The sequence below is a fragment of the Carica papaya genome, chromosome 9 (assembly GCF_054855325.1).
Source record: "Carica papaya isolate Zhongbai chromosome 9, ASM5485532v1, whole genome shotgun sequence".
NCBI lineage: Eukaryota > Viridiplantae > Streptophyta > Magnoliopsida > Brassicales > Caricaceae > Carica > Carica papaya.
Window position 1 is genome coordinate 6,177,899 of NC_142317.1, and position 13,484 is coordinate 6,191,382.

General features: G+C 36.0%; 1 protein-coding gene and 1 long non-coding RNA gene across 2 annotated transcripts; both read left to right on the forward strand.

Moving 5' to 3' along the window:
• Positions 1 to 2,575: 2,575 nt before the first annotated feature.
• LOC110820439 (calnexin homolog) lies at positions 2,576 to 6,456 on the forward strand. Its single transcript, XM_022049906.2, has 6 exons — positions 2,576 to 2,771; positions 2,861 to 2,930; positions 4,541 to 5,667; positions 5,757 to 5,828; positions 5,904 to 6,023; positions 6,112 to 6,456. Exons 1-6 carry the CDS (start codon positions 2,685 to 2,687, stop codon positions 6,238 to 6,240), a joined length of 1,605 nt encoding a protein of 534 aa, XP_021905598.2. The 5' UTR covers positions 2,576 to 2,684; the 3' UTR covers positions 6,241 to 6,456.
• A 1,837-nt stretch (positions 6,457 to 8,293) lies between these two features.
• On the forward strand, positions 8,294 to 12,483 carry LOC110820510 (uncharacterized). The gene is made up of 2 exons (XR_002540913.2): positions 8,294 to 9,488; positions 9,711 to 12,483. It is a non-coding gene; the product is annotated as an uncharacterized LOC110820510 (long non-coding RNA).
• Positions 12,484 to 13,484: the final 1,001 nt, after the last annotated feature.

Here is a 13,484-nt window from a genome sequence, read left to right on the forward strand (position 1 = left end):
TAAATTTACTAATACTCACCCACTAATAATAAAATTTTAACTTTCTAATAATAAAAAAAAAACAAAACAAAATAATTAATCTACTAAAAGAACATATATTGAAGACACAATACAATTTGAACCTAGAGAAGAGTGGAAGTATCTCTAATGTTGATCTTATTAAGTATTGCCAAAATAATATTAATAATCAAATGTCTAGGAAATTGCTGCAAATATATGTGTATATATATATATATATACATATATATTATATTGCGATGTTACTGAAGGCAACTTCATCAAAGACATCGTGTGTATCATATTAGTTCAACTATGGAAATATTGTTTCCCGAAAGTTTCTTTGTAAATTGCTTTCATTACATCAAGAAAACCAACCAAGAGCATATATATATATGTGTGTGTGTGTGTTATGAGGATGAGGGTTTTGTTTTTTCGTTCATATAAACTTTGTATCTGAAAAATCGGGAGCCCACATTCTATAACTCTCTTCCTCAATGGCTCCACTCGGCTTCCTTCCCGAGAGGAGCGGTTGAGGTAAGAGAGTTACAGAAAGTGTTGGTTCCCAGCTCTTCCTAATCACCCAACCAGCCATAAGTATATATAATATATATGTATAGATAGATATATACACCTGCTATGGTTTACATCTTGCTAGGTACTGCTAAACCCAAGGCAGACGCATGAACTAGTGATATATATATATATATATATATATAAACCGCTGGCTTTGGCCATGATTAATACATATTCTATGTATGTGTATATGATGTCTTTGCACACATGTATATAATGGTCTCTATTAATACTTACACGTGTAAATATAGCAATTGTTACAGTCGACACAATTTCTCTCCCGGTTTCTTTTCTTAATCAGAGAGCGTGTGTGTGTGTGAGTTTGCAGGCGTTGATCATTTGAGGACACTCACCGTATGAAGAAAAAGAAGCAGGTGATCGTGTCTACAATGGCCGATCTCCAAAATTACAAGGTAAATCTAGTTAATTATTCAGAACATATTTCCAAGAAATTGCCCCATAATTTCATGCAACAAATATTAGTATAACTTTTGGGTGGATTACAAATTATAATTATATATGTTAAAAAGAAAAACCATACCATTTTACTTGCATGTCATTCTACTTTTATATATATATATACATATATTCTAACATATTCTATTAATATTAAGAACAATAATAAAAAGTCTTACAAACTCGTAAACCCTAGTACGTACCCTTCTTAGTTTCTTTGATTCTCTTTTGCTCAACTATCTTTATTTGTAAATAATATTTTTCATATTTACATTAAGCTGATAATTTTATTTTATTTTATTTTAATTTTCAATTTATCTGTCTATTTAAAATTATTATTCAATTCTCTCCAATGTTTAAAATTATTGCACATGTTTTAATTTTTAAGATTAAATATCAGTAATTAAGATTTTTTCACGTATACTATACCCTATTTTAGGGTCTTTTTTTTTTCATTAGTGCTAATATATGTGTGTTAACCTTTATACCTAACTTTTATTTTAATTTTATCTTATGATATTTGAGTGTATTGAGACTTGAGTTATTTTAGAATTATTTATATTAAATTCAATCTTATTTATTTTATAAAGTATTATCATATTAATTGAGCTACATAAATTTTGTATTTGTTTATTTTTTACTCTTAGTTTTATTGTTCAGTTTATCGTATCATACAACATGAACTTTTCATGTCAAATCTATTTTGGTTATAAGTGTATAAAATTATATGCTTTAAATTTCGGGGATTGAAGTTAATAATTTGATTTCGTGACTTTTAAATGTAACTAATCATTAAAATTAATAAAAATTATAACTCTTGAAAGTAATTAGTACAATTATATATTTATTAATTGAGTAATGTACATATATTAATCATTATAATACAATAAAAATAATTTTTAATGATTATATATTATATACGATAATGATCAAACTCGCAATCACTTATAAAAAGAAATAACGGATTAACCATTTGCCTAAGTAGTAGTTTTTATCAGAAAAATATATTTTATTTAACTTTTAAACTCTACAATTCTATGAAATGTTTAGTAATTATAAGGTTTTTATGTCAAAATTTTAATAAAATAACATTAATTGTTTTCCGATAAAAAAAAAATCATATAACTATATATTTTAATCTAAAAATAACTATGAATTAAGTTCATCCATATGACTACTTTTCCAACGAATCATAAATGTGTATAAAAATATATATTACGTACGTGTATATATATATATATATGTAAGTTATGAGATGTATTATGATGGGCTATCCCTTGTCTATTTTAAATGGGCCAAGGCCTATGATTGACCTACTTATGGTTAGGACAAATATTTAGCCCATAGAATGAGTCAAGCCCTGTAAGTACGACAGCTGACTCAATGAAAGTCTCACGCACAACATTATACACATCATAAAAGAATATATGCACGTATTTTGTATACGTGGCATTCTCCGATTGGTCCATTTCACGTGGCGCATAATACCATTGGTCGAAACACCACCAGGTTACTCGCCCTTTTGTTCTATAAAACGATCTAGAAGGACCCAACAAGGGTAAAAGCTAACCTGTTCGTTTCTCTCATCTTTTTATCTTCGGATTTCAAATCAGATTTAGATTCAGATCCAGATCGATCGTCGTTTACGGCGAGAGATGAGAGGAGGGAGGCTTGGATTCAGTCTGTTCTTTCTAATTGCTCTCATTTCGTTTCAGCAGCTATGCTACTGTGACGACGATGCGGTAATGGCTCCTCTCTAGCTCTCCAAATCATTTCGGTATCTATATTTTATTTACTTTTTTCTCATGTTTTATTTTTCGAGCTGGTGCAGATCTTTTATGAGTCTTTTGACGAGTTATTTGAAGGTCGCTGGGTTGTTTCTGAGAAAGACGACTACAAAGGTGAGTGATTCTTCTGGATCTGCCGATTGTTATCTATATAGTTTATTCTCTCAGATTCGGCAGTCTTGATGATCTATTTATATAGTTTATTCTCTTCTCTTATTGCTGTTTCTGTTGTTACTCAAATGGATAATGATCATAATTAATTTTTTAGTGGATGATGATTAATACTTAGTTCTTAATATCAGTCATTAACAATTAATGTTACCTTGCCTTTTATGGTAAGTCTAATGAAGGTAGAGGTTTGACACACGTGACCTTTTTTATTTGCCTGTCCTCTTATTTGAGCAGTATTTATGGAATTTAAGCTAAAATGAAAAACTAAATTGCCGTATAAAATTGTCTGTTAGCATGTTCTCTGTATCAATGTTGCATAAACGTACGTGTTTAGATCAGTAAATTTGAGCATGGGACTGAAAATTCGTGCTTGAAAGACGTGGCAAATGAATACTTAGGTTTGATGTACAGAACAACTTAGCGCCACCATTAATAATATCTTTAATGTTCTTCTAACGAATGTGATTTTGATGACATCATTGATAGGGATTTCAATCCATGCATGGTTTTATATGCTTGTCTTTAGATATTGGTCTCGTTTAACTCCTACGTAATAGGACCTGGATTTATGACATATTAAAAAAATGTCTACTAAAATCAGTGCTTACTTCATACTAATGTAGAGTATCTTTCTATGGAGTCCGCATAAGTAGTTTTCTTGTTTGGCTCGGACTTTGCCTGAGGTTTTACTTAATCAGTAGTATCAACTATTTAAGAAATGAGATAATAAAATATTGTTAGATTTCTCTATATTGATCTAAAATCATAAATACATGCTGCTTTCACTATTTGATTCTAAATTGTTACCTTTTAACATATCAAAAATAGATTGTGTTTATTTTTATCAGCTTAACTGTTGGGATGGTCGGTCAATTTATTATTTAAAATGGTACCAGAGCTAAAGACTGTGTTTTCAAATTCTAAGAACTCTCTTTCTCTCTCCTATTATTTGTTCACTTATTTCTTTGCCTATAATTCAAGCATCTAGTTACGCAAAGTTTGTTAAATCTCTATTTTACTTGTATCATGCTTTTGTACCTTCATGCTTTCTGCATTTTCAAACCCGCACTAAGTGAAAGATAAAAAAAATCTGCTTGCTCTTAACATATAAGTTATAAATTGTGTTCTTTCCCACCACCTTAAGTATTTTGGATAATCAGTTCAACATTTTATTTAAGAGTTGCAATTATGTGATCTACATTATTGTTTACCCAAGAAGCAGTAGGGAGGGGGGAAGGGTGCCATTTCATGTATGTTTCTGGGGAACAGAGCTTTTGTGTACTTATTCTTGTTTAAAGCCACTGTATTTCTTCTGGATTTTACTTGAGATTAAATTTACAGTATTCTTTTAAAGCTTTCGTTTCATCAATATGATATCTTGAACATTAGGGGTGATATGTTTATATATATGGTTTCTCTCCAGTGCAATGAAGAGTGAAACTAGGTTTCTGTTGTAATGAATGGTTCTGTTTTCTTTCCTATTTGTTCTTTACCATTTGGTGGCCGGTTATCGTCTACAAGAAGACTTCGCTGAGGTGCTATTTTGGTTTCAGGTGTATGGAAGCACTCAAAGAGTGAGGGACATGATGATTATGGACTTCTCGTGAGTGAGAAGGCCAGGAAGTACGCAATAGTTAAAGAGCTTGATGAGCCTGTTAAGCTCAAAGATGGGACTGTTATCTTGCAATTTGAGACCCGGCTACAGAATGGGCTTGAATGTGGTGGTGCATATCTTAAATATCTCCGTCCTCAAGAAGCTGGATGGATTGCTAAGGAATTTGATAACGAGTCCCCATATTCTATTATGTTTGGACCTGACAAGTGTGGAGCCACAAATAAGGTCCACTTCATCTTAAAGCATAAGAATCCAAAGAGCGGGGAGTATGTTGAACATCATCTCAAGTTCCCACCCACTGTGCCATCTGACAAGCTCTCTCATGTATACACTGCTATTCTGAAGCCTGACAATGAGCTGCGAATTCTGATTGATGGGGAGGAGAAGAAAAAAGCAAATTTCCTCGTAGCTGACGATTTTGAGCCTGCCCTTATTCCTCCCAAGACAATTCCTGACCCTGATGATAAGAAGCCTGAGGACTGGGATGAGAGGGCAAAAATTCCAGATCCTGATGCTACAAAGCCAGATGATTGGGATGAGAATGCACCAATGGAAATTGAAGATGAGGATGCTGTGAAACCTGAAGGATGGTTGGATGATGAGCCTGAGGAGATAGATGATCCTGAGGCAACCAAGCCAGAGGATTGGGATGATGAGGAGGATGGTGAATGGGAAGCTCCAAAGATTGATAACCCAAAATGTGAAGCTGCCCCTGGTTGTGGTGAGTGGAAGAGGCCTATGAAGCGGAATCCAGCATACAAGGGAAAATGGCATGCACCCCTTATTGACAACCCCAATTACAAGGGTATTTGGAAGCCTAGGGAGATTCCAAATCCAAACTACTTTGACCTTGAGAAACCTGATTTTGAGCCTATTGCTGCTGTTGGGATTGAGATTTGGACAATGCAAGATGGTATATTATTTGACAATGTATTGATAGCCAATGACGAGAAGATTGCAGAGTCATATAGGGAGACTACTTGGAAGCCAAAGTTTCAAGTTGAGAAAGAGAAACAGAAGGCTGAGGATGAAAGTGCAGGATCAGATGGCTTACGAGGTTTCCAGGTAATGCTGAGGAACCTTTTGTCTCCTTCCTAAGATATACATATGAGTTTATTATAACCATATAACCATTTGGCTTCAAATTTTTGCAGAAGAAAGTGTTTGACGTCCTGTACAAGGTTGCTGATATTCCTTTCCTCAGCTCCCACAAGTCTAAGATTCTTGTAAGTAATAGGTAACCATTATTGTTCTGTAACTCACGTTTATGGATTCGTACTGAATGCCAAACTGTCTTTCAGGATCTCATTGAAAAGGGAGAGACACAGCCAAATCTCACAATTGGCATCATTGTCTCCATTTTGGTGATAACCCTCACAATTCTTTTCAAAATCCTTTTTGGTGGGAAGAAGAAAGTAGCGGTGAGTCCTAAGTCCTCTTTGTTCTCGATTTCTTGATGTATCTGATTTTTGTTCCATATAGAAGAAGTTGATGGATGAGATTTTGCAGGCAAAAGTTGAGAGCAAAAAGGCTGAAGTTGGTGAGTCTTCGAACAACAAGGGAAGTGGGGAGGAGAAGACAGAAGAAAGCGAGAAGGAGGAAGCTGCTGCTCCACGTAGAAGGAGACGCGATAACTGAAGTGATGAAGGAGAAGCAGCAGTTGTTATTAGTTTCACCTTTGGTAAAATTTTGAGGTTAGATTTGTTCTAGATGAAAGATTCTTGGTTAGGTTTTGTCTGAGACATTAAATTGTACGAAAGAGTGTAAATGAGACAGTCTCTTATCAGACTGATACTACTTCTCCAGTGTTTCAAGTGGACAAAACTAATTTGAAATTGCTGAGGTTCCAAGCCATCTGAAAATATGGATGAAATCTGCATGTATACGTCTGTCTATCTAAAAAAAAATATTGTTAAGATGGCATTGTCTGTCACCTTGAGCTCTCAAGCTTCCATTTTCGTAGCCTTGTGCCTTTCCGTTGTTAAAGAGAGCCGAAATGGTGGCTGATGAGTTTATTGTTTATTGTTTGAAAATTTGAAGAAAAAAAAAACTTATAGATAATATAGTCCAAGTTATAAGTAAAAACAGCAAGCAATCTCAACTTCAAAATATAAATTGTCAATCACAAAGGCATTGGTAGCATATATATCGTCTTACGATCCCATATATATATATATATATATATATATAAAACTCTTTACAATGGTTGCATAAAAGCTTATCTTTTAACTCAATGCAACTGTCGCATAGTGAAGTAGAAATAATGATGATCAATCCGAAAGGAATAAAACAATACAATTTGTAAATCATGTTTATCTTTTTATTCGATATATTTCTTTAAATTATCAGTTTATATTTTTAATAATTTTGTAATTTATTATATTATATTTTATTAACTAAAATATTTATATTTTTAATTTATTAAGAGACTGGTAGTTAGATCATTGAATGCAAGTTATCATACATTAATGGAAGATTGATGTATATTGTGAATTAACATTTATATAAAAGTTTGTAGGATATTCCTAATAAGTTTGATAGAATTTTATCCATAAATTATCTTATTTGTCTATGACTTTTATGAAAGTTAATTTTTATTTTTATTAATGTGAATAGATATTTGAAAAGCATGTAGTTCTTACTCTCAAAGAAAATTATCGACATTTTATAGCAAAAAATTATGAAGTTGGGTACGTAAATAGTGTGTTGATAAGCCCCGTCGATCACAAAGGCAGCCACATCGGAACCCGAAATATAAGGACTGAACTATCCACATTGCAGACTCACGACGCAGCCACGAAGAACAAGGAAAGCAGGACCCAGTCAGCTCAAAAAGATCTACCTAGTTAGGATTTTTTGTGATTTCCTTTGATTTTGTTTTGATCGTGCAAACGTAGAAGTATGAGTTTTGGTTATTTTCTTTTGTAATTAAATGCACTGCAGATGAATAAAAGAGCATATCAATTTTTTCCAAAACAACCCAAACAATGTCATTTTCTCATTGCAACCAGAAAACATTTGAATTCTTACTGATTCTTCCCACTCTGATTGGGACTTATCATTGGTATTATAACAGAAATAACATGGTATCCAACAAAGAGCGTATCGAGAATATAGATATGGGACTCCGTGGCCTGCAAGACAGCATGAGCCGACTTGAAGTCAGGATGGTTGATAAATTCCAACAAATCAAAGAAGCCCTTAGGCATCTAACCGAATCAATGACGACAAATCGTGAAGGTTCCAGCAGCAACTCGGCTAGCCGATCAAACCGGACGTGATTACCTCGCGACGATGGCCCCGAGAGAGAAGAGACGGGGCAAAACTTGTTTTACTCCAAGCTTGCCAAATTGGAGTTCCCAGTTTACTCCGGTGACGACCCTACAAAATGGTTTAACTGTACCGCTCAGTTTTTTGAATTTGAAGGCACGGCTGAACCATACAATGATGTGAGCATAGACATGGATCAGAAATAGAATGTTCAATCCAAAGAAAGGGGAGGAAATAGGCCAAAAAGGATATCTTATGACCTTAAATTTTTATGTCTTCTTATTAATTTGACCGCAATCTCTTTTAATTAAAGGGAAAGATTAAATCTATTTTACTTTAAAAATTAATTTTTAATTTATTTCTAATGTAATTGCAAATTAAATTAAGAGATTTTATTTTTCTTTTTATTTTCTTAGCTTAACCTATAAATATGTCACCAAGTCTTCATTGTAAAACATTCAGAAACTATTTCAATAATAGCATTTCTTTTCAAGAGAGGTTTTTCTATCATCTTGTTGAGTAAGGAGTAGATCTACTTATCAATGTATGATTTTGTGACGTTTTTCCGTTCTATTTCTTTCATTTCCAATGACCTTAGTTCCTATCATTCTTGATAGTGGATTTCAGTATGAAGGATTTTTATAGGATCAATTCCTTTGATGCTGTTAAATAAAATTATGTGAGTTATTAATTACATTGGTTGATCTTAGGTTCCACATCACACAAGGATTCCCTTGCGGCGTTCTACCTGGAGGGAGAGGTTAACTAATGGTGGCAGTGGCTCTAGAGTGCGTACAGAGAAGAGGGTCGGGAGGTTACTTGGGCCGTTTTTGAGGACGAGATATGGGCCCGCTTTAAGCCGACCGAATTCGAAGATTTTAATGAAGCCATGTCCTGCGTCCACCAGTTCGACCCACTCCATGAGTACCAGAAGGAATTCAGGTGCCTAGGCAATTGTGTTCGCGGATGGACCCAAAAGGTCCTGGTTGGGACCTTCATTGGTGGGCTCAAGCTTGAGATTGCAGATGGGATCCATATGTTCAGACCCAATACGCTAAAAAAAAGCTATAGGTCTGGCCTATATGCAGAAAGAACAATTGGACCGGCAAAGCAGACTAACTCGGTCGGGTTGAAACCTGTCCACCACAGCAGCTTTACCTGAACAAGCCCCATGTGCCCTGATCGTTACGACACCTACACCAAAACGCCTCTCGTGGGAGGAAATGCAACGCTGGCGATCCCAAGGGTTGTGCTTCAATTACGATAAGAAGTTTACAATCGGCCATTGTTGCCACAAACCTCAACTACTGTTGCTCGATGGTGGGGGAACGAAATCGAAGATGAAATAGAGCCAGCGACCAAAGAACCTGAGATCTCCCTCCATGCACTCATTGGGTGGTCATAAGCCTGGACGGTACGCGTCCCAACAACTATACAAAGGCGAAAGGTGGTGGCCCTCATTGATAACAGGTCCACGCACAACTTTATCAGTGATAAGGTCGCGCACCAATTGCAGCTTCAGGTGGTGCCGACCGCTCCCTTCTAGGTTAAAGTAGCCAACGAATAGCCACTAAAATGGCAAGAGAGGTTTGAAAATGTCAAGGTTGACATCCAAGGTATGCCTTTTACTGTGAATCTCTACTCTTTGTTGTTGATTGATCTTGATTTGGTGCTAGGGATCAATTGGTTTAAATAATTAGGGTAAGTAATCTATGATTGGAAAAAAATGAGTATGGAATTTATCTGGAATGGTACGCCACAAATTCTACAAAGACTGAAACAACCACCACAGATGGTGTCAACCAAGGAGTTACGACAACCTTCCTCCCTCTTTGCAGTTAATATACAGACCACCTAGGCAAGGATTGTGCCAGTGGCTGAAAAGGATATCCAGCAGCTGTTAGATGAGTTTGCCGATATTTTTCAAGAACCCAACACACTTCCACTGACCCAGGACATCGATCATCATATTACACTAAAAGAAGGGACATAACATGTTAATGTTAGACCCTATCGATATGCTTAGTTTCAGAAGGCAAAAATTGAGCAACAAGTACAAAGTATGCTGGATATGGGTATCATTAAGCCGAGCATCAGTCCCTTTTCATCACCAGTCCTGCTAGTGAAGAAGAAGGATGGTACTTGGAGATTCAATACGGATTATCGCATGCTGAATTTATTCACCATTAAAGATCGTTTCCTCATGCCAACAGTCGAGGACATGATAGAAGAGTTGCGTGGCACTACCTTCTTCAACAAATTGGACTTTACATCAGGCTACCACCAAGTTCGAGTATACCCACCAGACACAGCAAAAACAGCCTTCAGAACTCATAACGGGCACTACGAATACCCCGTAATGCCATTCAGTCTTTGCAACGCCCCATCTACATTTTAAGCCATTATGAACACCATATTTCGGCCACATTTGAAAAAGTTTATCTTGGTTTTCTTCGATGACATAGTGGTATGTAGTCCTAACTGGACTTCTCACTTAGGGACACCTAAGGTAGACTTTTTAAATCCTAAGGCAATATAAATTCTTCGTCAAGATAAAAAAGTGTGTTTGGACAACAAAAGTTGGAATACATGGGGCACATCATCACTCCACAAGGGGTTAAGGTGGATCAAGAAAAGATGCAAGCTATGTTAGATTGGCATAAACCAACAACTATTACAGAGCTACGGGAATTTAGAAACCTTACAAGATATTATCGGAAGTTTATACTCAATTATGGAATCTTGGCCAAGCCCCTCACGCAGCTACTAAAAAATGGACAATTCAAATAGATTGAGGAGGCTGAAATGACATTCAAACAACTTAAACAGACCATGACATCCACCCTTACTTTGACTCTCCCAAATCAGTGAGTCATTCACCATAAAAATAGATGTTTCAAGAAAAGGAATTGGCATCGTCCTCAACCAAAATGAGAAGCCAATTGCCTATATGAGTCGGGCACTAGGGACGACCAAACAAGTGTGGTCCACATATGCTAAGGAAATGTTAGCCGTTGTCATTTTCGTTCAGACTTGGAGATCATATCTGTTGGGGCATAAATTTGTGATAAGAATTGACCACCAGAGCTTAAAACATCTCTTGAACCAGCGTCACCACACCTAAACAGTAAAAATGGATATCTAAACTTTTTGGGTATGATTATGAAATTGTTTATAAGCCTGATAAGGAAAATAAAGCAGCAAATGCCCTCTCATGATAACCTGACGAACCCTCGTTGGATGCTTTATTTGCTTGTGAAAATCATATTTGGAATGACATAAAAAAGGAATTAGTAAGTCACCCCTATATGCAGAAAATAATAGGCAACTTAGCCACAGCCAACCCCGACAGTCCATATTAATGGAGAAACGGTCTCCTGCACTACAAAAACCATGTAATAATCTATTTAGGGTCCAAAATCATTCTGCAGTTGCTATAAGCTTACCATGACTCCCCGTTGGGACGATATTCCGGGGTCCTAAGGATTTACAAACGGCTGGCATAAAAACTTTATTGGCCAACTATAAGACAAGGCATACAACAATATGTGGCAACACGTGAAACATGCTAAAGGCTTAAATCTGAGACTCTTGCACCTGCCGGATTACTACAACCTCTTCTCATTCCGTGTCAAGTTTGGGATGACATCTCTATGAACTTCATATAAGGGCTATCAAACTCTAATAAAAAGGATACCATCTTTGTGATAGTTGATAGGTTGAGCAAATTAGCACATTTCCTAGCACTATCCCACCCCTACACCGCCATATCAGTAGCTGAAAAGTTTGTTTAAGGAGTAGTTAAACTCCACGCCATGCCACGAACCATTGTTTGCGACAGAGATCAAATTTTAATCAGTCACTTTTGGAATGAATTTTTCAAAATGTCAGGAACCCAATTGAAAATGAGTTCTGTATATCACCCCCAAACGAATGGATAATCTAAAGTTGTCAATAGATGTTTGGAACAATACCAAAAATGTCTAACCCACCAGCAGCCCCATAAATGGCATTCTCTACTCCCATGGGCAGAATTTTGGTATAACACCACTCACCACTCTTCTATTGGAATGATGTCTTTTCAAGTCCTCTATGATCGGCCACCCCCAAGCATTTCGTTCTATCATAAGGGTAGCACAATTATTAATGATGTTGACCAGCAATTAACATAAAGAAATGACCTCCTCCAACAACTCAAAGCTAATCTCCATGCTGCGAACAACCGCATGCAACAAATCGCCGACACAAAAAAGCACAATATTAAATTTCAACAAGGGGACTGGGTCTTCTTATGACTCCAACCTTACCGCCAACAGATTGTTTTCAAAAGAGTACTTCAAAAATTAGCATGTCGCTTTTACAGGTCCTACCAAATTGAACAACGCATCAGTGTAGTAGCATATAAACTCAAATTTCCATAAGGATCCCGCATTCACCCTGTTTTCCACATTTCATTGCTCAAACAGAAGGTTGGGGACTTAACAACCTTCCACACCAACGAGCTGCCAACGACTACTGAAGATGGCAATGTTATCTTGCATCTAGAAACCATATTGGACACACGCTGGGTTAAAACAAGGGTCTAAGCTCATTGAGAAAAGTTTGATGAAATGGAAACACTTACCTACTGAAGACGCCATGTGGGAAAACACCTAAGATCTGCTGGAACAATTTGTCTCACTAAACCTTGAGGACAAAGTTCCTGTAAAAAGGGAGAGCGATCATAAGCCCCGTCGATCACAAAGGCAACCACGTCGGAACCCAAAATATATAGACTGAACTATCCATGTTGCAGACCCATGACGCAGCCACGAAGAACAAGAAAAGCAGGACCCAGTCAGCTTAAAAAGATCTGCCCAGTTAGGATTTTTAGCCGTTATGGAATTTTTGTGATTTCCTTTGATTTTGTTTTAATAGTGTAAATGTAGAAGTAGGAGTTTTGGTTATTTCCTCTTGTATTTAAATGCACTGTAGATGAATAAAAGAGGAGATCAGTTATTTCCAAAACAACCCAAACAGTATCATCTTCTCACTGCAATTAGAAAATATTCAAACTCTTGCTGATTCTTCCCACTTCGATCGGGACAGCTTCACACCAGAAGATACCGGCAATTTCTTTAGAAGTCGCTGCAAAAGTGCAGAAGACACCCTGCCCAAATTCTGCCGCGTTTCTTGTAGTTATTAGTATAGATCTTCAAACATGCAGACTTATTGAACCTTTTTCAAAATTAATTTTTTGATAGAAATAGGGCAATCAAGATTTTAATACAAGATCCTGTAGCTGTCATAACATGTTAAAATCTTATCAAACATCATACGATATTAGAAAGAATTGCCTTCTAAATATATAAATCAGTAGATAAGATGCTTGGTTAATGTGAAATTACAGTCATTAACATTCCTACTGCTAAAGATCTTTCGGTATTTTTGAAATTCCTTTATTGATTTAGAAAGGTTAGTACGTATATATGACACACGTATACGTATATGTATATTAGGATTTTGAAAGGTTAGTTTTGGGCTCAACAGTGAAGTTATATTTGCTGAGTGAGTCCTAATCAATCTGAGATTTTGTTCTTCGCAGATTGCCTCCTCTAGACACAGGGTGTTGA